Source organism: Cyprinodon variegatus, unplaced genomic scaffold, assembly GCF_000732505.1.
Source record: "Cyprinodon variegatus isolate N-32 unplaced genomic scaffold, C_variegatus-1.0 Scaffold124, whole genome shotgun sequence".
Taxonomy (NCBI): domain Eukaryota; kingdom Metazoa; phylum Chordata; class Actinopteri; order Cyprinodontiformes; family Cyprinodontidae; genus Cyprinodon; species Cyprinodon variegatus.
This window is the reverse complement of record NW_015150577.1, coordinates 340552-366969: the sequence shown is the minus strand read 5'-3', so window position 1 is coordinate 366969 and position 26418 is coordinate 340552. Positions and strand designations below refer to the sequence as shown.

The window sequence follows — 26418 nt, the reverse complement described above, 5'->3', positions numbered from 1 at the left end:
ATGACACAATAAACTGAGGAACATTACATTTTTATTTTCTGTTTTCCATGTTTAGTGCTCTTATTTTGCTGCACCAAATGCTGAAATACTCATTATGAGGAGAAGTCCACATATGCTTTTAATGTCTGTCTGTAGTAATTTGGTAATTTGTAGTAATTTGTTGTAATTTAACTCAGCCATTTGATTCAGGTGTGTTGGACCAAGAGTGAATCTAAAAGTTGCAGGATAATGGCCGCCAGGAAACTGGAATTGCCCACAATCTCTGAATGGACGTTTAATTACATATTAGTGGAACTGTATATATATTTAATCTTGAAACTTTATGGATTGATAAAAAGATCTGCTTTAGATTCAAACTTTCTGACATTTTTTCCTTTAAAAGCACAGGTCGTCTTTGTTGCATCTCCCCAAACTGTCCTTTAGTTTCTCTGTCTAGCAGTGATCCTTATCTTTATCTCCTGAATCCCACCATTGTTCCTACATTTTCCTCATTTCTGTACACTAGTAGAGCACTGAGTAGCTCTCTTGAAATAACTGACCAACTTTTTTCAGACGAGAAGAACGGCCAGGTGCCCCATGCAGTCGGCATGCTCACCAAACACTGCCCCTCTCCTATGCAAGTTCGGAGGCACCAGTCAGAAAACAATGACGCCAAATTTCCAGCTGCAGGCCGAGACAGAGCCAAGCTGTCTTTAGCGTCTGTGGGGTCAGAGGAAGAGTCTTAGACAGAGATTTTTTAGATGAATCAAATCAAAATCAAGCAAAGAGAGAACATTTAATTAAGTGATAATTGGAAAAAAATATATATTCCTTAAAAGATAAAAAAAAAAAAATACTGCAGCTCCATAACACATGCACATTTAAATAGCTTCCCAGTTTTCATTTTCCTTCATTTTCCACAGTCATTAACACTCCCTCCACCCAACCCACCAAGTCCCCTTTGTCCTATGCTTATTGTTGGTCTTCCTTGCTGCTGTTAACCTCTGTAATGTCCTGACTTGTTTTTAACACCAGGAATTATCCAGAAAACCTATTAAAGTCCCTCCTCGCGCTCCATGCTCCTATCGCCCTCCCTCAACTACCCTCCATCCACCCCTTTCGAATGTGCCAAGAGTTTCGGACAGGTGTCAGTGGAGGATTCCTTTCCGAGACGTGCCGAAAACAGACTTCCACCTTCAACTGCTCTCCAACTCCACCTCTGGCACCCGTCAGTAGAAGTAGATGAAAATCCTTGCGCATTTTCACCTTACTTAATCATGCACTCCAGACATCAGTTCCTTGATTTTTTTAAGGGATTTTTCTTTATTCTATATTATTGGAAATAAAGCACTGATCAAAAACACAAGATACAACATACAAAAATCATGCACAAAAAAACTCTGGGATGTACTCGTATTAACTTTAATAACATAAAAAAATATATTAAAGACTTTTTGAAATGTTAGGAGGAGGGAAGAGAAGAGGATGTGTTGTGAAAAGCCCAAACAACCAACACAGGCACTTGCCGGATTGTATTCGATTTCTTTTTATTGTACTTTGTGATGAACTAGGTTTGATTTCTGAATTTTACAAGACTTGATACTATTGCTGCAAAATGGACTGAAATTCTGATTTCAGAGAGGATGGGGCTGTTAGCCGAACCGGCCAAAGGGAGGATGGGGAGATCAAATGAAAGTATGGGGGGGTTGCAGGGAGGGTTATGTGGGTATTTAAAATGAATGATCTATTCTCTTGTACAAACTGAAAGCATTTTTAATGTAAAAAAAAGAAAAAAAGTAATGCCTAGTTGTGACACTGTTGGATATCATAGAAACAGGCAAATGAAGCTACGCCTGTTCATTCTCTCATTTTGAATTCTGTGTATTTCTGTTTCCTTGTCTGATCGACCAGGAAATGATCCGAACGTTCCCAGTTCTCTGCAGCACTTTCTTTGATTTTCCATTTGTACCTCTCTCTTAGTCTCCAATACCAGCAGTAGGAGTAGAGGAACAAAGAAAAAAAATGTGATAAATGCAATTGTGAATATTTTTGTATTGTCGTATTTATTTATTCATATTTGTTCATCTCACTGTTTGATTCCTAATTTATTATAACTTGGCTATTTATATGAACAAAGCTGTTAGGTCAGTTGAATGTTATTTACTACCCTCTTGTGTGTTTGTAAATGGGACATTTAAAGGAAAAAAAAAAAGCTTGGATTTATTTTATTTGTTTTTGGTCCAATTTAAACTAAAATATGTGAACTTTGACAAATTTCCAGACCTCGATTAAGAGGAAATAAGAACTTGTAGGAACTCTGGAAAGAGAATGATTTTACCAGTAATTTAAGAATGTAGACTTAGCCTCTTTTTGAAGAGGGAACATGCTCTTCTATTGATATTTGTCAGTTTCATATTATCGTGCGTTGTATGCCAGGCCTGAGGAGGAGAACTCAGCAGATCTGTTTCTTCTCTTTGTAAATAGACAGACAAGCTGTGGGGGTTGATTGTCTTCTCAACCATGCTGGGGATTCCTGCTCTATGCTTTTTTGCTTGTATTGCTGTGTGCATGTCAAACAGGAGCTTTTCTTTGCATGGCTTTAGTGTTTAATGTTCCATGCCAAACTCACCCCTTTTACCAGCCTTCATTGATCCCGCCCCCACCTACAGTACTGTATTTTAAAGTTGAAATTCCCTTCTCTCTGCTTTTAATTCTGGCCTTTTATTTGTTTTTGTTTTTTTTGTTTTGTTTTTTTCACTTTCCTCCCAGTCCTGCTGACTTTGTTTTTCTTCCTTCAGCTTGTGCACAAAGTTTTTCAACAATGCTTCCTTTACACTGTACCTCTCCGTAGAAAGCTCAGAGGTCTGGGCTCTCTGCCTGTTGGTTGCAGAGGCACAGGGAGGGAATACCACTACTACAAAATCAAAGCAATACCTGATATCCCCCTCCTCTTTGTTTTCTACAATAGGAAGCAGACGGCACAGAGGAGAAATATTGGCCCAATGGGGTCTTTTGTTGGTTTTTTTTTGTTTTGCTTTTTGACAGAGCAGGAGCAAAGCTTACTGATGTAATCCCCATTCTAAATAACTGTGAGCATTTTCAGTGCTGAAACAATAAACTCATTCAGTTATGTTGTGTTCGTTTCACTTCTTCAGTTCTGTGTATCTTGGTGCAGCCCCAACAATAGTAGTGGATACTTAAGGTGGAAATGAAAAGTTCAACCAAACTAAGTAAAAAAAAAAGAAATTTAATTATTTTTGGTTGTTGGTTTTGGCAAAAATGTTTCTTTCTTGTATACAAATAAATTCAATATACATACAATATGTGTTGGCTATATTATAAAACATTTAAAAGGTTTTTGACCTTGAGAAACTGCTGTATTTTTTTATTATTCTTAACACAACCACATACAGATGGTAAATTTCAATGAAAAGGCGTAATCTGTTTAGTTGTCTCTCCAGTCTTTAGTTCTCAGCTTATGATGTTTAAATATCTCTCGTCAGATCATTCTTGGGATCCAAATAAGTTCCCAGGCCCCATGACTTATTTGTGTGTACCTGGTTCATCTAATTAACATTTATTGTTTACAGCTGGAGAAAATCATGGATGTAGCACTGCTGAAGAGATTTGTTAGCCTAGCATGGCTTAGCGATTCAATGGGCTTTGATTGCTTTCATACTTTAAGTACGATGACTAATCTTTTGAAAATTTGAGGTTGGCTGTGTAGATTTGCTGGCCAAACAAGCAGTTATTAAACCTGTACATTTTACTAAGTGCTCAGCGGATGGAGATATGGAGGTGGGACATTGATTGCCAATCTTAACACCAAGTTTACTTTAGTAGTTTCTATTCAGTGTATGCGAGTTGTTCTCACTTATTAAAGCTTCCTCCAGCTGTACATCAACATTAACTCTTGGGTTGACGGGTCTCTATGTTGTCCCTAGGCTGTGTTTGCGCATGGTGGTTTTCTGTATTTTTTCCTGTTTATAGACTGTCTAGGGTCACACTACCTTGCCTTTTGCCCAATTACTGCTGGAGACGGCCCTCTGCAATGAAATGTAGGTATAGATAATAGTTTATTATTGATTTAGTGAAACATTTCTTGAGACATGCCTGCTTAGCCAGGTCCAGCAATGGAGAACTAAGAGCTCATTCATTTAAAATGTGTTCATTGTGTGGTTTTACTTCCAGTCTATCATATCTGTGAATATTCTAAATCATCCAGGTCATGTTCAAGCTTGACAAATTCAGTTCAGGAAATAGGATGTGAAGTTTTCTAGAAGATAATTTGCTTCTCATCCAAGAGGCTTTTTCAGTTCTGATGGCGGGGAGTTCTGAGATAAATATACTGAGTTAATGTCTTCTTGAAAACTTCACATCCAGTTGCCAAGACAGAAATCTGGTTATCAACTTGCTAACACTTTGACTGATCGTGGATCTGTGAATGCAGTTAGCAGACCAATCGCAATCATGAGCGCAGAAGGGAGAGTGCTGTACTTCTCCTGAGAGGAACAAAAACTAATCTTACAGAAATATGAAGGGGGGGGGGGGGGGGGGAACGGGCGGCCCATGAAAACCTGTATCGCTCATATAAGTAACTGTCGTGAAGTTGCAAAGGATCTTCTCCCAATTTGTGCTCTTTTTGGTTTATAGGGGATTCTATTCATTTTAAAGGAGAAAAAAACTGAACAGTAAAAGGTTACTATGTCAAAAAATAAATTAAAAATTTTTTCACTTTTTTTTTTTACTTGTTTTTTTGATTTCAAAATGTTTTATTGTGAAGTTTTAGTTCTATTTGCGCCCTCAAGTAAATCTGGCTTTAAATAACGGGACATGTCCCTGTGTCCCAACAAGCTGATTGGCTGTTTTGGATACTGTGTGTAACGTACTGTGAGCAGGTTTGCAGCTCACAGTATGTTATCATGGTGACTAGCAGCTAAGAATGAATCCAGGTTTGTGGTACCAGAAAGTCGGGGTTAAACCTGAAGTTGTCTTGCTTCCCCAGTAATCCTGCATTGTGATAGAGGCCTCAGCTTTTATTTTTTTTTTTTTTAAAGAGAATACCAGACAACATGCAAACAAACATGGTTCCAGTCAAAACCGTGGTTTATTTACGCAAATCAGCATCTAAACAGTCATGTGTTTCAAATCCTTCTGTTTTGGCTGTAGATATGTTAAACATAAAGATATTAGCATATTAATATGCCTGCATAAACAGCTGTAGCATTTTTTAAAATATTAGCTTGAAATAAAAATGACATAAAAAAGGGTACACCCCATTAAATACTTTCACATCTTTTTTTTTCTCATTAAATAGACAATGTCCATCCCACTTAGCAGAAAATGTCTCTGCTCATACTTTATTTAAAAAACAGTCAATATAAAAGAGCAATTCTTGAATAAGAATGGACTGAGTCCTCCTCCCACTGCATTTTCAGTCTAGGATCACTGTATAGCTTTAGTTAAGCTCTAGGGGGCGCTGCAAATCCCATTCTTCAGGCAATCCTTTATGCAGGCCTTTAAAGCTGTCCACTAGGTGGCAGCAGTGTTCTGTCATTTAAGAGGCCTCTCCATTTAGGCTTCCTGAGCCTTGGAGAAAAGCAAAAACAGAACCACCTTTCTATAAATGTACTGTTCCCATCACAGTAACTACCTTTATGGGATGCTTGGCACACATAAATATATTCAGCCACTGATCTGTACCTCCGTGTCAGGAGTTCTGTTTAACCTGCCCTGGGATGTAGCCCCTACAGATCCGACTGTATTTACAATAAACCTTCCTCTGCAACTTTCACATGCTTCTGTTACTTGTCTGCATCTTGTTTCATTACAGCAGTTCATATCTTCAGACTTGAGATGATATGTAAAGCGAGCGTAGACGCTGAGCCAGAATGGCCTCCAGCTCTGGCAGAGGTGAGTCACTGCGGCTGTGAGCCAGCGAAGTGCAGTTATTCCCTTGTCGAGCTCCGAGGGTTCCCAGTAAAAGGGTCCTGAAGCCTTCCTTTTCCAGGAGTGCCGGCATCTGCTGCAGGAAGAAACTCTCACAAAAGGCCCTAAGCTCCACTGAACCGTTTGTCTGTTGAAGAGAAATAGGCATTTTTTACTTGGTCATAAAATACAGATTAAGTTACACAAGAACAGCATATAGGAAAAGACTTTACCTCAGCCGTCTTGTAGATGTTTACTGCGTTGTCGAGGTTTATGTGCTGAGAGCAGAGGAGCTCACAGTGTCTTTGTAGCACCACCAGCTGGAACTGATTAGCAGCTGACAAAAGCTAAAAGAGAAAAACAAAAAAAAAGTGATCCACCATTGCTTATGATCTAATATTCTTTTTTTATTATGCACCCCTATCAGGAGGTTGCAAACACTGAGTAGTTTCAACCTTTATTAGAATCAGCACATTCTTCATAGTGATGCAAAATCAACATGTTTGGATGATTAAAGTGATTTGAAGCCTATTTAACAGTTTTCCAGTTCTAGTGCGAATGATGAGGAAGTGTCAACTAAATCAATTCCACAGAATTGCGTGTGTTTGCATGCCCCAAGATGCAGGATTACAAAGAGCTGTTGCTGCCTCAGGCTGTTTCAGTAGCACCCAGAGATTTAGATCACACTTATCAAAGACTTGTGAGCTTCCCACCTAGTTAGTATGACTATTTATACACAGAGAGGTGCCATTACCCTTAAATACAACAAACACAAAATACTTCCTTGTCTGTTTTTTAATAAGCAAAAATCAGAAGCCAGTGTGACATGGCTATATGAGGTGTAGGATAGAGCTATTCATCATTTAAATTTGCTCCCTCTTTAGTTTGTTTTTGGTGAGATAAACTGGTTTAAACAACCTACACATTACTTGTACTCTGATCAAAGTGCTGTGGAATTACTAATATGAAAAAAAAAGTTACAGTAAAACTGAAACACTTAGCTTAATATCAACTTAACTGCTGCAAATATGGTATATTCTCAGGTTTAATATTTACAGCCTGATTGATTAAACTGAACAAAACTGGTTTGATCCATTCAGATATAGTTAAACTTTGACCAAATATCAGGCATCCTTTTACCTAATGACCCATACCATAAAGCGCTGTAATCACACTGTGCATAAATTTGTTTTTAGAAGAACATATTTCTCCTTCTAGTTAAAAAAAAAACCAGTTAAAAAACAATCAGCCGTTCTCACCTCTAGTAAGTCCTGCACGTTTGTTTTCAGAGACTCTGTTCCTCCACAGTAGAGGTAAGACATCATCATCTGCAGAGAGGTCAAATTTCCATTCTTGACTTATATATTTATAGAATTATTTTGACATATACAAATAAAAAGATGTTACATTCATTAAATTTAGATAAAATGTAAACATTTATGTTTTCTGGCCCTCAGAAAAAGGTTGGGAAACACCAAATTTTAGCTAGACGAATGATGGAACTTCCATGAGACAGTTCTTGGAGTTATCGACCACTGGCATCAGTCTGAGGGGTTGACTGCATTTAAACCCCAAATAAAGTTACAGCATCTCATTAAAATCTAGACCAACGATTTCCCAGTTCTTAATTTCCATTCCAACCTTCCGATTTGGGGGATTTTCTAGGGTATTGTCTAGGGTACTTAATCATGTGGCAGGTTGCTGATGGTCTTTTTTTTTCAGTGACTTATTAGATGCTAAAATTCATGGTTTTATGACTGAGCTGGCCAGATGTTGCTGACATAAATGAATGAGATTCCTCCAATAGAAAGCTGCATTTTCTTTATTCCGTACATGTTCTGGTATCCAGATAATAACACTGTAGTAGAGAGTCCTCATGTTTGACATAACTGTATACTAAATGTTCTTCATACCTGGAAAATGTGGTATTTGACATCACTGATCTCAATTTCTTTGCCTGGTCTTCCATCTGACACCAGCAGAGATTTGAATCTGGAGTGGAAAAAAGTTATTTTAAAGTACTATTGGATAAGTCCCTTTGCAGGAAATTAATTCCATTCTGTTCTACCAGGTAACCCATATCTAAAAAAAAATAGGTTAAAGACCGTTTAAAATGAACTTTATCATTTTTCCTTTCTTAAAAACACCTTTTACACAGACTGCACTTAAATATCAGAAAAGCTACATAACATTTTTTTATTATAGTCTAATTACCTGTTTATAGTGGCATGAAACCTCAGTCTCAAAAATCTTTTTGTATTTTCTACAATTACTCCTCATCTGCAGAGTGAAGTGTGATTGCTTACTTGTCAGAGGCAGTTATCAGAAGAACTTTGTGTCCGTAAAATGGTTTCCCCTCCACCAAAAATGTCACATCTGACATGTCTGGGTTGTTCAAAAAGAGTGGATCTGTTTAAAAAAAAAAAAACTGGGTTTTGGTTTTTTTTTTATTTATAAACTCTACTTTTATTTACTGTAACTAATCATTTTAAAAGGTAAAACTGGCTCAGATTTCAGGGTAGTAAATCCTTCAATCAATGTAAAAATAGCAGCTTTTTACAGTTCTGGGATCTATGTTTGAAATCTATATTTTTATAGCTTTAGGACAGAGAACACATTGATTCATGCACACAGAAATCAAACTCTTCTTACCCAACTGAGCTGAAAGAGATGCCTTCATCTCAGGAATGGCTGGAAGTGGTGCAGAGCCAAAACAATGGCTAAAAATAGCTGCCAGCTGCTGTATAATGGCATCATTCTGAAAGAAAGTAGTAGAGGGAAGCATTTTTTTTTCTCTTATTCCAATGACCAAAAAGTGCTAAACATGACAGGCTTCATGCTAGGTGATACCTTGGTGGTTCGGAGGATAGTGAACATAAGTGGTAGGCCAGTGGTGACGAGTTCATCGCAGTAGTCCTCCTCTCGGATTGTGGTAAATTCTTTAAGAAGAGAGAGGGTGGCGCCTGTCCTGGACTGCTGATGAGTGCAGCGAAGAGATTCCAGCCAAACGTGAAGTTTCCAAGGTACACCTGATTAAACAGAAGTTTTAGCGGTTTTGGATACACAAAAAACAAACAAAAAAAGACTAAAAACCTTGTGGTCTATTTGCTATCTCAAAGGTACCCATTGCATGAAGCTCCATGGTGACATCAAGATAGCCGTGCTCAGCACTGTAGTAGCTGGCTTCTTGCAGAGCCTTCATCCTGGCTTTGCTGAGCTTGGGTATGGCAGCATCCTGCAGTGCTGGAGTGCCATTGGAAGGAGCTGAAAGATAAGGACACATCCCTGGAACTTCTTCCTCCACTCCCTCAGCTAGGATCTCCTCCAGAGACAGGACATCCTCTTTGATTTGCTGGGGCTGAGTCAGTAGCTTCCTAAGCACGTTTCTGACAAGACAATAGAGAGGGAAGGGGGGGGCAAGGAGAAGGAAACGGAAGGCACTGAATTAATTATCTATGCTCCAATGGTAACACATACTTTAATTTCTGTGACTCTTTAATCTCCCTGTGATTAAATAATCCATCACCCTTTGTGTGAAATGTTGAGTCAACATTATATTATGAACAAACTATAAGATCACTCTACCAGTTTTTATTTAGAAACTAATGGACAACTAAACCATGTCCTCACTTTGCACGCCAAAGGTTTGTCCTCACTTTACTTTTTTTTAAAATAATATTACAATAATTACACATATATAAAAAAATGTTTTAGTTCATTTTCATATTTATGGTTTCCATCAAAGAAAAGATAAATCAGTATGAAAAATAAATAAATACTGCAGAAATGCACAAAGTCATGATGTTGACCTAGAGTTTTAAAGTTATCAAAGAGAACTGTATCCAAGCACAATAAAGGAAAGTTAAGTGGAAAGAAAATATGTGAAAAGTATTTTTAAGGTGAGCTAATTTTTGGTTTTCATAAGCTTATTAACAGAGAGAGGCCTTCTAATTTATCATATACAAGTTTTTGTTATGCATTTAAGTTTTTAAACAGATTAACTTAATATCCATATTTCTAAAAGGTTTTAGAAACTCAAAATCTCTTCAGTCCAAAAATAATGAATTTTGATTTATTCTTTGAGGTTTTCTTTAAATATAAGTCCTTAATATGTGAGCAGAGCCTCTATGGTTTACATAAGACCCACCTGTGTCCATGTGCAGCAGCATGACTGAAACAGTTCATGTCTTCATAAAGGGATGAAGTCAGAGCATTTCCATCATGGTTCTTTGATAAGGGGTCACCTCCACGTGCCAGGAGCAACGTCACCATCTCATAGTTACCTGAGAAGCACAAAATCAAAGATCAAACTCTTGGATAACATTAAAGTTTTTCTTGAATATCTGATTTACATCTTTTTGTATATCAATTTATGCAAAGTACATTTTACTGAAGATCAATTGAAGATTATCGGTTAACATTACAGCCAGAAACCAGCAGCACATTCACATCAAGCCGTTTGCGCTCTGTCAGTAGGACTATGTGGACTGGGTGTCATTTACTGTGACTTTAAAGTGGATCCCATGGAGGAATGTGTCCCAGAGGGGACTAAATTACTGCAGGCAGTACTTCTTCATTCACCACACCTTCATTTCACACCCTCCACCAATTACCTCTGCGCATTCACAACTTGGTGGTCTATGGGAAACTTGTATTGTGTGATATAAGTTACAAACCAGTTGCTATCAGTAGTTTTCCAGTAAAACAAACACTTTATTTATCCATCTTTCTTTTCGTCAACTGTTCTGCCTGTCGTTTAATAGGGTAGTGGTTTACTAATGAGTTAAATGAAAAAACAAACCAACTTTTTGTGAGCCCCCGTCTAACATGAGCTATGCTCTGAGCTGAAACGTCTGCCTTTACCCACCTGCTGCAGATGCCAGCTGCAGCGGAGTGTCTGCTGTGGCCTCCTGTCCATTTCGGACTGCTGCTCCCTCCACATTGGCTCCTGCATCCAACAGAAGCTGCAGACAAACGCATCCATTTTAATAAGCAGGTCTGAAATCCTTTATCTTTTCCATTATTGAATTCAGACCATAAGTCAGAACTATGTATTATATTACACCCACAGTATGTTTACAACAAACTTTCAAATCAACCAGTACACAAAGCCATGTCAGTCTGGTCCTCAAGTCACACATGCTTTTTTAGTCTAGTTGTTTTCTTGCTGCAGGAAACCAAATCCATAGCTCAAATACCATTCATTCTATAAAAGACTTTTAAATTAATAAGTTTGATACAAGGAATATGAATATGGCAACACAGGCACTGCAAAATAATGTATTCGGTATGCAGCATACATGCAGTGATACTATAGTACATTGTAGTTTACTGTCAATCAAACTTGGCACATGGAGGATCTGGTATGTTACCTCACTAACTAGGAACTTTTTGTTGATTTACCTATTATTTAACCAATATCTAAATGCGGGACATTTACAGATGATACGTCTGATAACGTTAATTTGGAGTACAACACAATTTGGGTGTTTTTCTTTACAAATAGGAATTGTTAGTGTTGGTAAATTACAAAGCTGAACAAGTTAAGTTTGTTCTTTTCTCTGTCATTTAAATGAACTTTTTGTTGTTACTTAAAGGTCAGCTCACCCCTAAATGATTTCTCTTTACTAATAAGCTGTAGAAATAGCTACTGTCTACAGCACTATAAGAGGCATCCTTTTGAGGATATCCTGCATGTTTGTTGCAATCTTTTTTTTTTTTATTCACTAAACCCATCTGTTTTTCTCCTCCCTCAGGTTTAAACAGGGTTACTGGCATCTGACGTCAGCAACTGTGCAGGGGTATGAAAAACAGCTTTGTTTATATAAAAAAACTAAACAAAAGCAATTCCCCTGTCTTAAGCAAAAAGAGTGGAGAGAAAAATAGCTTCACTATAGTACTCTAGTTTGCTTTGAAGGTGAGAGATTCTAGTTCCACAGGGGATTTAACTATTGGTTTTATTCTTTTGGGCTTACATCTGAATGGATGAATGCAAAAAAAAAAAAAAATGCTGTTGATAATTTCTATGGCAACATAATATTAAAGGGGGGTAAAACAATTATCTACATTTAATATGGTAATACTAAAGATACTAAAATAAATGTACATCTTTATTTCCTACCTGCACTACAGGAATGTGTCCATGCAACACTGCAAAGGTGAGAGCTGTCCAGTGTCGACTGTCAGGATGCACAGAAGGATGCTTTGGAGAGCAATGTGGAACCTGCAGAGACAGAACAGATTAGACGAGTACATTAATACTTTCAATATCAAGCCAAAAATAATGTTTATGAAGAGGATTGAGATTTTTTATTTATACAAATAAAACTATATAATGTATACATGTATTTGAAGTGTAAATATTGAGGGAATCCATTCTGTATTTACCGCCACATCGAGGTTGGCTCCAGCATCAATCAGCATCTGAACAAGGGCCTCATCTCCAGCTGCACAGGCATACATCAGTGGAGTCATACCCTGGGCGACAGGAATCCAAGATATCATAAACTGATAATTTACCATACAATCAGGTTTGATTTCTTTTCTTTGTGTGAGATTACTTTGGATTTGATGAAAATTGATACATTTTTGTATAACTTTCAAGTCTCCTGTTTTGGCCAAAAAACTACCATGTTTTATTCCTCTTTCCCGCAGTTGTCCCGTATCAGAAGTCCCCAATAAATTTCTATACTTACATATAAAATACTTAACATAAAAATCAAAAAACCTTGATCTGCCTCTTCAAATGGAACTGTTAGCAAGCTTTGCAAGTCAAAGTTGGATCGCCTAAATTTAGTTGGCAATTGGTTTTTCTAGATTTTCATGTGAACATTATCTAAAATATAATGGATACTGGGGCTTGAGAGAGATAGACGGATGGCTTGCAGGGGACGTTTTGAAATTTCCCTTATTTTCAAATCCAAAACTTGATATCTATGCTTGTGTAAAGAATGTTTGAGTAAAAGCTGCTGACTCGTCTGAAGATTTACCCCGCCCTTATCCACAAATATTAACAAATAATTTAAGTTACTGTACTCATGGTATATGCTTATAGGCCTGTTCAAATTAATGCATTTATATTAGCAGTACCTGGTCATCCATGCTGTTGACTCCATCTGGCCCGAGTAGATCAATGGCTTGACCAATGAGATCTGTGCGTCCGCAGTTAAGCATCCGGAAACCCAAATCCAGGTTAAACTTATCTATGGCCGCTTTGGAGTCCAGACGCTTAAAGGAGCTAAAGCAACACTCAGGCCTTAAAAGGAAGAAAAAAAAAATATTTTTTTTCTTCTTAAAGAGGATCATTTGAAAAATATACAATTTTACACTTTGTGCAAAGCTTTTCTTTGTAATCTCATGCAGACATGATATAGCTTGCATTGCTTTTATTCCCAGAAATAGCTGTAAAATAACACTGCAGACAGTGAGTAGTCATCCAGAAGCATTATAAATATTTAAAAAAAAATGTTTTCCACTCTCCAATCAGAACTTGCATAAAAAATTTGGTTAATTTAAAGCCAACAACTTTTTTTTACAATTACGTGTTGCGTATCGACTTACTTCAGTTGTCTTGGCTCACAGTCAAGTCCTGGAAGTAGAAGCCTAGCGCTCTGTCGAACATCGTCACTGTCCACCAACAGACTCTTGCGATGCTCGGCATGAACTATGGCAACTCTCATCCACTCCATCAAAGGGGGCAACAGCATAAATGGCCTAAAGGAAGAGGACAATAAAGCACCTTTTTATGCTATGTTTGTTAATATTCTAGTAACAACTGGACTAGATACAGTTGATTCTTTCATATCTCTACACATTACAGAGGAAACAAAAATTACAGCATCAATTCATTTTGTGATAGAAGAGTCAAAGCCATGTACCTGACTCAATTTTCAAATATAATTATTAATTAATGTATTTTTTTTTTTTTTTGGATGTCCAAAGCTTCGATTAGCTCCACACTGGCCTCTCCTCACCAGGTCTGTTTTCTTTGAAATTGAAATAATAAATAAGGGTATCCATATTTTTACATTAATCTTAAGTTGAAATTTACCAAGGTTAAAAAATGAACTATTTCTTCATTTAATGCATTATGGAGGAAAAAGGGGTGGGCTACAAATTTTGAATAATGGTAAATTAATAGGAGTAGGTGGAGTCAGTTTTGATTAATTGGTGCTTTTTTCAAGTGAGTCCTGGAGAGAAATATCAGCCGCTGCCATCAGCACCTTATTTATATATGATAGAGTTGGGCCTGTTTTTCAGTCTTTAGTCCTGTTTCTTTCTAGACACAATTTCGGGCTCAGCTTTTATTGGGACTGACTGTATGTGCTTTCTTTTTTCCCTTTGACATGAAAACTGTTTCTCTCCTCGATAGATCCCACTGTGGAGCTACTTTATGTTACCTTTTCTAACATGGTAAGTGTAGGGAGTTTTTTTCCTCTCCACTGACACTTAATACATGCTGTAAATGAGTCAATGCAATCAGCTGGTTTTCCTTTGATAGAAAACAACTATATTATCTTTTTGAATTGTCTCTGTAAAATGCCTTGAGATGACGTGTATAAATAAACTGAATTGAAGGAAAGATTTGGTTCATTTTCAAATAAAAGAATGATTCTGCTGTTGTAAACATGACCAGTGTTTTTAAAGTCATCTGGATTATGTAAACACTCCCTTTTACTTTGTCAGTTCTCATCCTCCCCTCGTCTGAATCATTTTAGAAACAAGTCGAATGACGTAGTCCTTGGTAAAACGTCAGGCAGATTATCTGGAGTTAATCCCTTATGTCTACACTTTGCAATCACCACATGTGTAAAGAATTTGCTTGTGAGCAACAGCATATTTGCTTTTGGTTGTCTGAATCAAAAACAAGAATCAATTAACAATCTGTTAAAAACCTCATCAGTGCCACTATGTTATCCTGAGTTATTGAGTGATCTTACTCCTGCTGTGATGTTTATTCTCAGCAGGGTTGCATCTGTTCCGACTTGATGCAAGGCTCAATACCAGTCATGAATATAAATAGAGGTGCAGGCACTTCATTGTGTAAGTGAGGAGTATCTCTGATAAAGAGAGTTTTTTCTCTTTGTATTTAAAGGTGTAGGACATCAGATGTGTGCATTAAATAGGTTCAGTTATCTTACATCTGGGATTTTTTTATTTTATTATTAAACCAGTAGTCTGCTTTCATTATAGGATACTTTTTTTTCTCTATAAAGTCAAACAAATCCAATTTCATTTAATACCTGAAGATATTCTGACTTTAAAACTGAAAGTGTTTTATTTAGAGTTTTATTAAGCTGCTTTCTCAGTAGCCGATCAGTCAGACGGGGTCTTGCAGTCATCCAGGCGTGACGGTAACAAGACAGACTGGGAGCTGATGAGCCGAGGGAGAAGAGGGTGTTAAGAGTGGCTGGTGGGGGTATATAATTAAGCCTTTAAGTGTTTGGGAAACAGCTAAGAAGCAGGTGGGATATGTTGAGGTGAGACAGGGGGCTGGGAGGCAGTCTGGCACTTTTTGGATACTGCTTCAGGCGCAGAGTGATAAGAACAACATGTTTCTGAGGAGAGGAGGCCCCCAGGCTTGGTAGCAAATGTCCATTCTCTTGAAAATGCACTACTTCACACAAATGGTTTTTCATGTGGATGTATTCTTTCATTTGCAAATGTTTTGGGTATTTTTCTTTTTAAAACAAAGAACCTTGTTCCTTACAGTGTTAATAACCTAATTATAGGCTTTCTTTCATGCAAAACGTTATCAAGGACACTAAAACAGAACTGAATATGATATACAGTATAAAGTTATTCATAGTTTTTAAGCAGATTAATCCATTAGAGAAATGCTCTTAACCATTGACTCTCCATTGTTCAGTTGATTAACAAGGAAGGAAAGTTTAAGAAACGCTACCCTAGTGCTGTACAGCCTGTTGATGCAACAAATCATTTATTGTCATTTAATGTGTGAATTCCTGTTAATTAGAATACAATAACCAACAAAATGTCAATTTAGAATTCTGCTGTTGTGCGCCCTGATAATTCCCAATCAAAACATTTGCAATTTTTTGGCAATATAGTGCATACCTCTAGTTGAGATCAATAAAACATTGATTAAGACTAAAAGGGAATTAAAGATGGCAGGACTTCCATGTATTTCAAGAGAACTTGATGCACTGAGACTTTACAGTGATAGTGATACATGATCAAGATTTCTTTAGCTTAAACAGATGTTGGTAGAAAAAGTTTCAAAAGAATAATAGTTGTACTGTTCAACATTAAAGAAGGGTTGTTTGACAATATATTAGGGCTGAAACAATCGGATTAATTGTGATTAATGAATTATTGAAATAATCAACTAATTTAGTAATTGATTAATCGTTATATGGAATATAGCGACTCTAAAAAATGCCTTTAGCTGAAAGAGCAACCCACTTAGAGCAGAACTTATATCAAAATTGTAAAAAAAAATACATATAAACATTTAATATTTAAGACAAAAAAAAAACTTAGAGCAGTAATCATTTCAAAATTGTAAAAAAACAAAAAATCTGTCAATATGCTCTATCCAGAACTCAAGTGGAAAAGTTTTAATTTCACCTGGTTTAATTTTGTGAAAAACTTCTTTAGGGAACCTTTGGCTATCAGATTATTTAGCAATTAACCTAAAAAATAGACAGACAGGTTCATCAATTTCAAAAGTAATCGTTAGTTGCAGCCCTACAATATATTTCATGCTCCATTGGTAAAAAGAGTAACCGAGAGATGAGATGGAACCTCCATTATTGATCATGCTTTTCTCTCACTACCTCTGAAAGCAGTAAGAGCCTATTGTACTACAGATCCCATTGGATGGAAAAATAACTGGGATGCGTGGGGAAAAGTCTTTACTCATAGGTCTGATAGTCCATTGACCAGTAAAATATCTTATTGGATGCATATGCAACTACACGTCCAACAGACGCAGCTTGTCTTCGCTCATAAGTACATCCTTAGTTTTTCTTACCCCTCTCATTAAACTCTTCGTATGACTGCCAAGTCTGGGTCATGCTCTTAAGCCTGAAACCAAAACTGCAGTTTCGCTACAGATCAGGTGCAGCATCAAAGTCTCAATGGCAGTTAACACTGAAACTAGATAGCGCCCACGGCTCTCCTTCTGACCCGACATGCTGAGGGCCATGCCCTGTGAGACACAGATGATGGATTTACACAAACCAGCATGTACAAACCTCCGACACATATAACCATAAGCTTTGGATTATTGCATTATTTTACCCATTATCTGGAAATAATGAGCTGAAATCATGCTGAGGTGTGTTTGAACTCTAACCTGTCCAGCATGAAAAACAAAAACACTTGCTCAACATATCCAGTATGGATTAAAACCTAAGGCCAGTGACTTAATTATTAACAGATTCAATCTGATCTTAGTCAGTCTAATCTACTCTCTGATAGTAGGGAGAGTTTTCTAACTTTTATGCTGTTTAATAGTGATCACTTACCACCATGCACCAGCTTTATAAAGGATCAAAATGGGTCAAGTTCCTCTTCTAATAAAAAAAAAGCTCTCACCAGGCTCCCTATAACATTTGATGATGTGGCCCACACAGATTCTGGCAGTTTTGACTTTCAGCCAAAAGTTTTATAAAGCTTCCAATAAAGGGTGGGTCAAGGAGATAAAGGGGCCCCCTGTAGGAAAGAACTCTCCAACATTAACAGGCTTTGCCATTGTAATCACTACCAGGTTTGCACTCCAATAGCCTTCCACCTGAGTTGGCTCGACAATGTATACAGTAACAGATGAAAACCATGAGGGAAGAAAGAGAATGTCTGCAGAGGTTCAGATGTTTGAAGGCCAATATTTCATTTTGCACCCATAAACCAGTGTGATATACATCCAGCATTAAAAAAAAAACATCTAAAGGGTTTTCGATGAATCAGCCAGGGTAGGAAAAGAAAAGGGGGGGGGGGTTTTTACTGGTCTGTTTTCTTTGATGCTAATGAGAAGCCCACCTTCGCTCACTTACAGTACAGTGTCTGTTCACTATAAAATATATTCGAGGCAGCTGGCCTCATCTTCAACCCATTACTCATAAAGTAAGACACTTGTAAGGGAATATGAAGCATCATCATCTTACAGTCATCATGATCTTATGACAGCAAATACATCAATTTCTAATACTGAAAAAAAGCGTTTGCAAGAAAACCTACAAATAGAAACTATATGAACTCATTTGCACTAATGAAAACAATTTCATATTTAAACCTAAAGCATGGATTTAAACTGTGAGAGAAGGTTTTTCTGACTTGAGAACAAATCCAGACAGTAATGATGCCTCTTAACTGACCATTTAATTCAGATCTTCTAACATTGTTCAATTTCTTTTCTCAGTGGGATATTTTTGTGTTAATTTCAATCAGTATTTTTATACATTTTTCAAAAGAATCTACTCTTTCTGGGCTTTTTAAAATTTAACATTATAAAATATTGTCTTTTGGACACATTTCCAGCCGCAGTCTAAATTACAGTCACTTTAGCAAATAGATTAGGCTTAAAATTGAATAACAAAATATGCAACATCCAGACTGCAAATATTTTCGAAATACTTTTTAGGGATAAATACTTACAAGCCTAACTTAAGGAGGATTTGAGGAGATAGAATTACAGAGCACTTATACTTCTTTAAAGCCCTCAAATTACCCCTCTTCTGCCTAATTTACACCTTAAGGTGCTTTTAATTTCTTCAGTTTCCCGTACTTAACACCTGGGAGCATTTGTTTGCTTGTAATTAACCTGACATAAATGAACACTTACATGACCAGAGGGCAACATGATTAGGTAGGGATTTAAAAAAGCAACTCCACTAAAAAAAAACACGAGAGAAGCTGGAAAAGTTGTTAATTTTTAGAACCGAAGTGGTAATTTAAAAGGTTATGGGGTTTTCTATTTACAATGGATAATGCTGTGGGGTTAAGCTGATCTCTTCTAATCTCCAATCCCACTAAGTAAATGTATGAAAGTAAAAATATCAACACTCAACTTTTTTTTTTTACTTTGAGCCACATTACAGCTATAATATTCAATGCACTTTTCCATATTCTTCTTTGCAGAATAGCCCAATTTTAAACAGATTCAATTAGAGAAACACTAAAAGCAACTCATTTTATAAGCAAATTTTTTTGTTACTTTTTTTTATAAAAGGCATGTTAATGTATTCATCTTCCAATAAGTTTTCACCAACTTCACTTTCCTTGCTAAGGATTTTTTTCTTTATTTTTTGCCTGTTACAAACAGTGTTCAGTCGACCATTACTCTTACCTCTCTTTGCTAAGAGCCATGCGTGGGGGATCTAAGTTGGGATTCTCCATGGACTCCATTTGTGGACAGCGCAGGAAGTAGTAAAGGGTGTGGAGGGCGTCAGGCGACCAGGACACGGGCTGCTGAGCACGGGCGTGACGGGCAGGGCTCTGTCCTGGGCGCATTGAGCTGAGACGCTGCATGTGGTGCATGGCACGGGATACCAAGTCACCTGGAACCAAGTCAATAAAACAAAATTAAACATTTGGTAAAAATTGTAAACACTGATCCAGTTTCTCAATTCATTTGAAATGGACATGTGCAAATGTTGAGTTGTACATTTGAAAAAAAAAAAAAAAAAAGTCTAATTGGAGTTATGTGTTTATAACTCTGCGGTCTTCCAGTCAAACCGGATTTCCTCCTTTCCTCAACAATTTTCCTGCATGTCTCTAGCGAACTCTGCCATTAGCAGCGTCATTATCAGTAAGCAAAGCCAGACGGCCAGTCTAAAAAAGTCATTCATCTTTAATCACTGAGGGAGTTAATGGCAGTAAAGACAGTGGATCACGGGCTCTAATGAACTGTTCAACTCCTTAGTGCAATAACAATTAGATTCCTGGTAAAAAACATAAAGGTCTTAGTACCAGTCATATAAAAGCCTAGTCATATAAAAACTATGATCTTATCTCAACTAGTTTATTTTATGTTGGGAATGAAATAAAAAAAAACAAGAGAAAGGCTTTACAGTATAAACTCTAGAAAAAGGCTTGTTTAGATCACAGTTGGCTGAAAGGGTGGGGAAAAAAAGAATAGATACTGTTGATATTGTAGGAAGAAACATTTGATTGTATAACAATCATTTAGCATAATTCATATTTAAGCAGATAACTGTCAAAATAGTTCAGTGTCCAAGGATGAAAAGTTCAGCTCTGTGTTTGTCCATGTTTTAGGGTTCTTCTGAATACAGCAATGGGGGAAAGGTCGGGTTAGGCTGATGGAAACAGACCCCACTTAATGCTGAAGGGCCTCCCTTGTGTTAACCAGCACCAAATGTCCCTCCAGGAGGGCTCTGTGGAATTCCTGGACTTTTCCCTTAGTTCAATATTCAAGTCTACATTTGTGCCCAGGGCTAAACTTTGCTCCAACATTCAGAGGGAAATACTGTATATATAAATTGCTTATTCTTTAATAATAGAATATAGCTTAGTTCTAGTGTTAACCAATGTATATTACTATATATATACTCTACAGGAGATGAACTGGATAGGGAAGTTCTAAAACATTTCGTGTCATACTGCTCCATTTTTTTCCTTAATTTGAGCCATTCTGCTGAATAATACCTCATTTTTTATGCATGTTGAGTGTTTATTTCTACGACCACAGCCAGGTATCTTGAGCCGCTCCTCTACAGATATGTCTCTGTCTGTCTGGTCTCAGTGGCTCCAGTCAGGGTTCAAACTTGGTGTTAATCTGTTGTTGTGTATGTGTATAGATGCCAGCCCTGCCCAAATTTGCCCCGTTTCACCCCACCAGAGAGAAGTGACACAAAGAGGCCACTGAGCAGAAGTGAGAGAAAGAGCATGTCTGTACTTTCTTAATGCCTCGCTATAACGACGGCAGCGCATGAACGTGGCCTTGTGCTGCAGGAACAAATGACAGAGTGTTAGTTCATTTGGAGTAGGAAACTTCTCCCTGCTCTGACCAAAACCAACCTCCATCTCTCTGCTCCACTCCCTCCCCTAACATCAGTTTTCACCTTTTTACCTTTCAATCATTTTCTCCTGGATTCTCTCCCATCCAAGCATCTAAGCCCACTGAAAAACATCATATCTCCTGTTTCCAAACTGCAATTCCTGCCTTTTATCAGAGCTAATTCCCAGTTCGGTGTAGCAAACACAAAGGATCAGTTTAGTTCAGATGATGTTTACTTAATGATCTGTTTCCATCAAGGCATTTTAAAATAGTCAGTATTTGAATCCTAGGCTAAACTCAACTCCAGATACTAGTTTTGGGCCAAACGTTTCAGACTCAATAGGCCACACATCGCTAGAAGCTACGAGGCCACATTTTAGTTGACAAGTTTATATGTAGTCCATTTTTGACATACATATTATGCAAATCTGTATGTCAACATTTATTTGTTGAACCCTCTGAAAAGAATTGTTCTTACAAAGAAAGTTGAGCAGGAGGCAACTAAAGCCAGAATTTTTACATATAATTACATTTAAAAATGAAGCAATGACTCAATGAAAGTGAGAAATAAAGGTTTCTCTAAAATGCATTTGCTCACAGTTAACTGGAATTATATTCATTTCAATAATACTTTATCAATCCCTAAGGGAAAATAAATAATTGCACAGAAACATGTTATGAACTAAAGCAGGGTTCTTCTATTCTACTCTTCAAGGCCTGGTATTCTGCAACTCTTATGTGTGTCACTGCTTCAGGACACTTTGTTAAATAATCAAGTGGCTATCAGGACTCTGATAGTGTTTTTACTGTTGAGCCCACAAAAGGTGAAGGGTTAGGAGCTGGCTGTGCTCAGTTTACTGTAAGCCTCTGACTGCATACTGAGGATGTGATTGAGGCATTTTATTCATGTCTGTTGGAACAAGGACACCAAAATGAGAGGCTGGAATAGAAAACCCTGAACACAAGTATCAATAAGTTATATGAAAACAAAAAGAAATTTACCGTACATGCCTAGCTCTCTATGTCAAGTAATAAAATGCAATACAGTTGCAATTTCATTTGATGCGTCTCTGCATATGTATAACATAGTTGTATTGTTATTTTTTTATATAGTTGTCTGAACAAGTTTAAGGAATACATTTTGCTTTAAAACAAATTGTAAACAAACAAAAAAAAAAGTTTCTTGTGAGAATGAGAGAGAATGATAAAGGCAATTATTTTCACTTACTGAGCTCTGAGATGCTGCCCACACAGGTGGCCAGCAGGGACTGCTCCAGCGTCCTGAGCTCCAGTTGGGCGTAAGCATCCTCCCTGGTGTCTACAGTGGTCTGCTGGTTCTCTGTGTAGGGGCTGAACTGGGGTGGGAGTGACAAAACACCTAAAGGCACAAAGACAAAAAAAAAGCAAAACAATGAGCTTCAAAAAGGATTAGCATATAATAAACATTTTTATTTATCTAACGTAACATAATTTAAAATAAATCTTGTGAAAGTTTGACCTTTTAATGCAATTTCATGTGATAGACCATAAAAATACCATCCTGAAGATTGTATTTAGCTTATTTTACTTCTACAATTAAGTCTACTGTGAATTAATGTCTCCTGGAATCACAGTCTGTTAATAGTTTCCACTATGGTGCAAATTAATATCAGTAATGCTAAAAATGCTGACTACTTCAATGGATACCAATACATTAGCAAGACACTATATTGTTTAACCCTGCTTACAGGAAGCCCTCGCTGCAAAGATAAGAGAAAGCATTCCATAAAAATAAAGCCTTGTTCTCATTGGGAAAATACAAAGTATGCAGAGTAGCATTCAGCTCATATAAAGACTAAACAAAGAACCACAACAACCCTGAAACAAAGGGCAATCTAAAAAGAATCCAATGCAACTTTGAATGTTTAACATTAGTGAGATTCCTCTATACTATGGATACAAATTCCTATTCTCTCCCTCATCCTGTGAAGTAACGGCACATCAGAAGTTTAATACTGTATATATATATATATATATATATATATATATATATATATATATATATATATATATATATATATATATATATACACGTTTTTAAGATAAAATGGATGTGCTACAAAACAAGCATGCGAGTTATTTAAAAAAAACTCAAAACACAGTAAGCTTTATCCTGGTCAGTTATGGCATTTCCTATTTGAATTAAACCCCCGAGGGCTCGGGCCCCAACCCAGCTATTGAAGAACATTTAGTTAAAGGAACAGTTATTTAAAGTGAATATGAAAATACAACTGACATTAAACTTTCACAAAAAGGGACATAATGCACTAAACACACCACATTAGCAGTTTTACTCTACGTGACCGCCTGCTGTTAGTCTACAATCAGGCAAAAAGATAACATCCTCTTTGCATGATTTGAAGATGGCATCTTGTTCTCTCACTGCTGTAATAGTCTTACAGATATAAGATAAAAGTAGAAAGCACTGACAAGAAGAAAGGGCTCTTTTTTTTTTTTTTTTTTTGCCTCTCTGCATCCCTCTGCCTCCCTTTCTAGCTTTCATTTCCCCAAGTAGTGTGTAAAAACCAGGCAGTGTTCTTAGCTGTTTTCAATCAAATTGATCAGTAAGTTTAGTGATCAGAGTAAAGGACAACTTTGTTATTGTGGCTTCAGAAACTAATATGTACTTTTCCAAGAAGGAAAAAGATATTAGGATGGGCAGAAGTAGGTAGATTGTTCTCAAATTTTACTCAAATAAATAGTAGTTTTCCAAGAAATTACTCAAGTAAAAGTAAAACATATTTGGTCAAAAGACTACTCAAGTAATGGGTAACTGATAATCATAACATTTTAGTTAATGTTTATAAATGATCCAATCAGACAGAAGTTATGTGCGAAATAATACATGTTAGGACATTAAAGAACTTCCAATACCAATATCTACCATGTACTGTATATTAACCTGATCTGTGACTAGCTCCAGGGACTCACAGTGGACAGAGTAGCTGGGTAGAATTATGATACTTCACAGAAATATATATTTTTTTTAAAAGTACAGTACAATGCTCCTAAAAGTATTTTTCAACAGTTACTTAAGTATGTGTAACTGATTGCATAAAACTATATAACTACTACCCATATCTGGGGATGAGGTATTGCTGAGGATAAGAAGGAGAAGCAGAAAGGTTTCTGATTTATTCCCAAGGTAAAAAGAAAATAAACTATAATCTGAAGCTTCCACTTCTGGATATTATCTTTAAAAGCATGTCATATGTTTGTGATGAATGATAATATAGCACTCCCTAATAAGAGGGATACAGTCTAAAAACTGATACCTTATCTTGCTAATGAGAAATAATAAAAAGGAGGTAACATAAACTTTTATTAGGAAATCTGTGGTAGATTAAAAAAGCAGCAAAGAGAAACTCCTTGAATCTTAAAGTTGACTGAAAAGTTAAAATGGCTATACTATAGTATCACCTGGAACATAGTGTGTTGCAGGACCTTTTCTATTTTTTTTTTCTTTTAATTGTGACCAAGTCTGCCCACCCTTCTTCAACTCATCCATGCTCACCCAAACAACAATAGACATAAACTCTTAATAGGGGTGTGCTTTGATGTGTCGCTGCAGGTGTTTTGGTTATTATGAGGGCTTTAATTTTTACAGGGTGGTAATCACAGGGCTCTCTAACGACACACTGAAAATAAATAGTCAAGAGAGGCAATTGTTCTTTTTTTAAACTATGTTTGAAACTTCCTATCAATGCCTTCTGAAAATGGTGTTTTTTTCCATGAAATTATAGAAAATGGTGCTCAAATAAATAACAGCATATAGAACAGATAAAAAAACAAAACAATTTTTGTACCTCTTAAATACATTTTGTTGTGTATCTGAAGTCTATAAAAGTGCAGACAAGTTGATTTTAGTTTCTCCAGGTCTTATGTTGACACATCAAGTTTCTGTTTGTCAAACTTTGTCAGGCTTTGCAGTTTTCTCCATCCCCTGTAATTTTTTGTTATCCATTACTTCAACAGTATTTGCAGTGGAAACGCAAAAGAAGGTATTGCATTTTCAACTAACAGAGAAGCGGATTGACAGTATATCATTTCAGACATTAAGTCTGTAGTAAAAGTTGAAGGATACTGTACATAAGAAACAATCATATGTAAAAACATCTTCCTCCCATAGTCCGGAGTTGGGTCGCTACGGGGTAGCAGCTTAAGTAGTTTGGCCCAGTGTGTGTGTTTATATAAATATGATAGAACAGCAGCATGCCTCTGCTTATGTAAATGCTGTGTGCTCACTTTTAGCATCTTAATGACATAAATTTACTGTCTGTTTGGAAAAGCAACATTACCCAACCAGTTTTGCAATCTGTTTGGTTGCCTTTGTTGTCCTTGGGAACACATTATCCACATGCATTTGGTGATGATCTTGGCTCTAGGTGTAAAATCTTTAAGCTGTCTCTGCTACTGCTAAAGAACTTACATTTTTCCTTTAGCCTGCAAGGGTAAAATACACTATTGTCATGATTTAAGTTATACATTTTTCTTTGACTTTCTTCTCAGTCTTTGATAGACTTTGACTCTCATAAGTGAGGCTTAATAAAAAAATGATGCTTGATTTATTTATTTTTTTTCCAGTTTCTATATCAGTACATAATGGTATCTCTAATATCAAACTACAAATATGGGCAAATGGGGCATGGTGAAATATTCACCAAAATGGAGCTTCATTTGCAGTCAAAGAGCTTGCACCAAAACAAGATGCTACTACAATAATGATCAACGTGGATCAAAACGTTGCAGTTCCACCCTATAGACCACATGTCCTTTTCGGCTGCTCCCTTATTCAGAGGTTACAACAGCAAATTATATTCAATTTACAGGCTTTGGCAGAGTTTTTACTCCAGATTCCCTGGTGCAACTGGGATATGAACCCAGATCCACGGTATAAAAGTTAAAGAGTAATACCACAGAGCGAGTTTTATATGCAACATTTGAGAACAAATTGAAATAATAAAGGGGAGGATTTTGAAGCATTGTCCATGTCCTTTATACATCACCTTTAAATTATGAGGGTACTTCCCCAACTTTTACTCTGGTTAAACATTCCACCATGTGCAACAACATTTTGGGGACTTATTTAGGCTTGTCTGGCAAACATACCTTTTCTTGCTGAAGGGTTTAGAAGCTCTTTAATATTTTTCAGGTTTTCTCACAGTACAAAAAATCACAGCTGTATGTGATAGACCAACACAAATTAATAAATAATGCTAAAGTGGAAGGAGTTCTGCATGGTTTCCAAAATAAAAGTAGAAATCTAAAAAAGAGTTGGTAAAAATTATATATCTGTCCATCAATAAGCATTTTTGCTTTGCACGATGAAGAAAAGCATGCATGTTAGTTCTTAAACTCTACCAAAGCATTTAAAGCATGTTCAAGCCCTAAAAACACAAACCCAACATACTCGTAGGAGTAAATATACTGAATAGCATCACTCAGTAAAAAATAGTTGAAAAAGCCAACATGCAGTCAATTGAAAAGGCACG

The 26418-nt window shown here is 36.7% G+C and overlaps 2 protein-coding genes across 4 annotated transcripts in view; one reads left to right on the top strand and one right to left on the bottom strand.

Moving 5' to 3' along the window:
• The window catches only part of LOC107085435 (serine/threonine-protein kinase BRSK2), a 231297-nt gene extending 228135 nt beyond the window's left edge, over positions 1–3162 (top strand). The window contains exon 20 of one of the 3 annotated variants that reach the window (XM_015375745.1): positions 1015–3162. In XM_015375745.1, coding sequence (XP_015231231.1) covers positions 1015–1037 — 23 coding nt within the window. In that variant the 3' untranslated portion in view covers positions 1038–3162. Of the gene's footprint in view, positions 1–552; positions 778–1014 lie in introns of those variants that run through there. The other 2 variants (XM_015375743.1, XM_015375744.1) reach the window with 2 other exon arrangements.
• Positions 3163–5073: 1911 nt separating this feature from the next.
• Positions 5074–26418, bottom strand: part of abtb2 (ankyrin repeat and BTB (POZ) domain containing 2) — a 54142-nt gene continuing 32797 nt past the window's right edge. Inside the window, exons 3-18 of the mRNA XM_015375734.1 lie at positions 22116–22265; positions 19217–19427; positions 13468–13620; positions 12997–13162; positions 12295–12384; positions 12029–12130; positions 10775–10871; positions 10055–10190; positions 9031–9293; positions 8758–8936; positions 8560–8665; positions 8214–8316; positions 7821–7899; positions 7167–7235; positions 6141–6254; positions 5074–6055 (exon numbers count right to left, since the gene is read on the bottom strand). Of these exons, the coding sequence (XP_015231220.1) occupies positions 5825–6055; positions 6141–6254; positions 7167–7235; positions 7821–7899; positions 8214–8316; positions 8560–8665; positions 8758–8936; positions 9031–9293; positions 10055–10190; positions 10775–10871; positions 12029–12130; positions 12295–12384; positions 12997–13162; positions 13468–13620; positions 19217–19427; positions 22116–22265 (2249 nt within the window). The 3' untranslated portion in view covers positions 5074–5824. The remainder of the gene's footprint in view (positions 6056–6140; positions 6255–7166; positions 7236–7820; positions 7900–8213; positions 8317–8559; positions 8666–8757; positions 8937–9030; positions 9294–10054; positions 10191–10774; positions 10872–12028; positions 12131–12294; positions 12385–12996; positions 13163–13467; positions 13621–19216; positions 19428–22115; positions 22266–26418) is intronic.